Source organism: Corvus brachyrhynchos, unplaced genomic scaffold, assembly GCF_000691975.1.
Source record: "Corvus brachyrhynchos isolate BGI_N302 unplaced genomic scaffold, ASM69197v1 scaffold4, whole genome shotgun sequence".
NCBI lineage: Eukaryota > Metazoa > Chordata > Aves > Passeriformes > Corvidae > Corvus > Corvus brachyrhynchos.
The window spans coordinates 2,971,611-2,975,144 of NW_008237878.1; the positions used below are offsets into that span (position 1 = coordinate 2,971,611).

At 63.5% G+C, this 3,534-nt stretch overlaps 1 protein-coding gene across 1 annotated transcript in view; it reads left to right on the top strand.

Moving 5' to 3' along the window:
• The window catches only part of SEMA3B (semaphorin 3B), a 5,600-nt gene that overhangs the window by 152 nt on the left and 1,914 nt on the right, over positions 1–3,534 (top strand). The window contains exons 2-14 of the mRNA XM_017732297.1: positions 6–18; positions 884–1,041; positions 1,123–1,185; positions 1,274–1,393; positions 1,468–1,561; positions 1,650–1,769; positions 2,099–2,244; positions 2,336–2,450; positions 2,527–2,596; positions 2,681–2,825; positions 2,934–3,153; positions 3,243–3,334; positions 3,507–3,532. Of these exons, the coding sequence (XP_017587786.1) occupies positions 6–18; positions 884–1,041; positions 1,123–1,185; positions 1,274–1,393; positions 1,468–1,561; positions 1,650–1,769; positions 2,099–2,244; positions 2,336–2,450; positions 2,527–2,596; positions 2,681–2,825; positions 2,934–3,153; positions 3,243–3,334; positions 3,507–3,532 (1,382 nt within the window). The remainder of the gene's footprint in view (positions 1–5; positions 19–883; positions 1,042–1,122; positions 1,186–1,273; positions 1,394–1,467; positions 1,562–1,649; positions 1,770–2,098; positions 2,245–2,335; positions 2,451–2,526; positions 2,597–2,680; positions 2,826–2,933; positions 3,154–3,242; positions 3,335–3,506; positions 3,533–3,534) is intronic.

Here is a 3,534-nt window from a genome sequence, read left to right on the forward strand (position 1 = left end):
TCAAGCTGTCCTTCCCCGGGGAGCATGGGACACGGGCAGGGTGGGGGAGCCTGGGGTCAGGTGTGGGTGCACTGGTTACGTGCCAGCAGCACCCAGCATCGTCCCGAGGGCCGGGAGTATCCTGGGGGGCAGCGTGGTGGGAAGGGTGCAAAACCCCAGCACCGGCACGTCCCCAGCACTGCTGCCGCCCTCCCCGCGGGCTGTCAGGTGTTGGTACTGCCTGCCATGTTCCTTACCTGATGCCAGCCCCCCCAGGGCCACCTGCCTGCCCTTGGAGCCATGCCTGTGCTTGGGACCTCACTCCCAGCCCCCGGCATGTGCCGGCTCAGGTGCCCCTATCCGTGTGTGCACCACGGTGGCACTCCCTAGCCACAGCTGTGCCATACCTGGTGGGAATGTCGTGCCAGCCAGAGAGCTGGTGCCATGTCCCGGCTGGCCGCTCCTTGGGCTCCAGCACGGCGCAGGGGGCTTTGTCCGGCAGCAGGTCTCAGCAAGAGCTCTCCTCCCAGCCTGACAAAGGGCTGTTTGTTCCCGCCACGGTGGGATTAGCTCCGCGGGGCAGGGAATGGCCACTTCTCCCCTGCTGCCTGAGCCCGGGGAGCGGTGCAGAGATGGGTGCCGAGGGGCATGGGAATCGATGCTGGGTGGTTTGGGGATGAGTCTCAGGGGACACAAGGATGGGTGTGGGGCTGGATGGGGATGAGTGCTGGGCCGGCAAGGGCTTGGTGAACCTGGTCAAGCCAGTGGGACAGGTTTGGGGGAGGGGATGACATGGCAGGGGGCCGTGGCCTGATCCAGGCTGCCTTGGAGCATGTGTCCAGGGCAGTGGAGATGGACAGGTAGTGGCGGGGCCGGGCTGAGCAGTGCCAGTTGGTCCCGGCAGAGCTGCGGGCTCGCCATGGGCTGCGCCTCTTCTCGCTGGAGCGCTCCTGCTGCTACGAGGCCCTGCTGCTGGACGAGGAGCGTGGCCGTCTCTTCGTGGGTGCCAAGAACCACCTCCTCTCTTTGGCCCTGGATGACATCAGCCAGCGGGACAGGAAGGTAACAGGGCAGGGGCAGACATGCTGGCAGGGCAGTCCCGGGTGCACCAGGTGCTGTGAGCATCCCCTTTTCCACCCGCAGATCTACTGGCCAGCTCCTGTGGAGTGGAGGGAAGAATGCAACTGGGCCGGCAAGGACATCACTGTGAGTGATGGGGCGTGTTGTGGGATGCCAGGGCTGTACCAGGGGTCTGCCCCAGCACCACCTCACCCTTCATTCCCTGCATCCCCAGGCTGAATGCATGAACTTTGTGAAGATCCTGCACCCCTACAACCGCACCCACCTGTACGCCTGTGGCACTGGTGCCTTCCACCCAGTCTGTGCCTTCGTCGAGGCTGGCCAGCATGCAGAAGTGAGCCTCCCCTGGCACCACCACAGCCCCCCGCTGCTGCCACCTGCCCACCTCCCATCCTTACCCCTCTCCAGGAGCCTGTTTTCAAGCTGGACTCCCACCACACTGAGGATGGCAAGGGGAAGAGCCCGTATGACCCCCGGCATACAGCTGCCTCTGTCCTTGTGGGTAAGGGAATGCTGAGCCCGGTACCGGGTGCAGTGTGGCACAGGGGTGCCGGGGGGTCCCCTATAACGCTTCCCTCGGTGCCTGCCAGGCGAGGAGCTCTACTCTGGGGTAGCCACCGATCTGATGGGCCGTGACTTTACCATCTTCCGCAGCCTGGGCCGGCGTCCCTCCATCCGCACGGAGCAGCATGACTCTCGCTGGCTCAATGGTCAGTGCTGGGGGCTGGGAGGGTTGGGGTGGGGGGGAATGGTGCTGGCACCCTGGCACGGCAGTGCTGCTGCCTGGAAGCATCAGGGCGATGACTCCTTCAGGCTCAGATGTACCCTATCCTTCACTGTCTCCAGAGGGTGACTTCAGGGGGTCCTGTGTCCCCTCCAGACCCCCGATGTCTGGTGGAGTCCCATCCACACTCTGCCTCTGCCTTGCAGCTGGGCAGGGTTGGTTCTGCACCCTCCCCTGGGACCCCGACAGGTGCTCCAGGGTCCCTGGGGAGCAGAGCTAGTGGAGGCATTGGAAGCATCACCCCTCTATCCCCAGAGCCCAAGTTCGTGGCCGTTTTTTGGGTGCCAGAGAGTGAGGACCCCGATGACGACAAGATCTACTTCTTCTTCCGTGAAACAGCGGTTGAACGGCAGCAGGGGCTGGGCAAAACCAGCTTCGCCCGCATCGGCCAAATCTTCCGGGTGAGACCATCCACGGGCAGGTGGGCTGGGGACCCGGGTGCCCAGGTGCCACCTGCTGCTGCTGACACTGGTGTCTTCCTTTTCCTGGCAGAATGACATGGGTGGGCAGCGTAGCCTGGTGAACAAGTGGACGACATTCCTGAAGGCTCGGCTCATCTGCGCCGTGCCAGGACCCGACGGGGCAGACACCCACTTTGATGAGCTCCGTGAGTAAATGGGGATGTGACCCCCCAGTGTAGCTGTGGGCAAAACTGGCAGCACTGATTCCTTCCCTGCTTGCAGGGGACGTTTTCCTGCTGCAGACAAGAGACAAGCGAAACCCTCTGGTCTATGCCATCTTCTCCACCTCCAGGTCAAGCCCCCTCCCCAGTAACCTGCACATACCCAGTGGTGCCCCCCTTGCCCCCTCACATATTTCCCCTCTCTCTCCCACCAGCTCTGTTTTCCAAGGCTCAGCTGTCTGTGTCTACACCATGGCCGACATCCGCCGGGCTTTCCTGGGCCCCTTTGCACACAAGGAAGGGCCCAACTACCAGTGGGTGTCATACCAGGGGCGTGTGCCATACCCCCGCCCAGGCATGGTACGTGGTGTAGGGGCATCCCAGCTGGTGCCACCAGTGGGATGCCACTACCTGGAGTTGGGGGCAGGGGGTGTGATACCCTGCTTAGCCAGTGCTGTCTCCCTGCAGTGCCCCAGCAAAACCTTCGGCACCTTCGGCTCCACCAAGGACTTCCCAGACGAGGTGATCCAGTTTGCCCGTCACCACCCGCTGATGTACAACCCTGTCATGCCCCATGGCCAACGCCCCCTCTTCCTGCAAGCCGCCGTGCCCTACACTTTCACCCGCATTGCTGTGGATCGTGTCACCGCTGCTGATGGCCACTACGATGTCCTCTTCATTGGCACAGGCATGTGGTGATGCCAGGGATGGGGCAGTGAGGGAGAGCAGGGGGATGCTGGGGCTGGGACCTGTGGCCTCATCCCTCCCTGCCTGCAGATGTGGGCACAGTGCTGAAGGTGGTCTCAGTGCCCAAGGAGAGCTGGCACCGCATGGAGCCGCTGCTGCTGGAGGAGCTGCAGGTCTTCCAGGTGAGGGTCAGGGCTCCACATCCCACCAGTCAGACTTCCCTGCAGCGCCCTGTGTGCTGTCCCTGCTCTGGGTTGTGCCAGGGCACTCCAGCTGCCAGGATGTGGGAGCCAGTAGGCTGCATGCCCAGGTTCCCCCATGCACCCTTAACTCCTGCCCATGCTCTGTCCACAGGATGCCTCCCCCACCCCCAGCCTGCAGC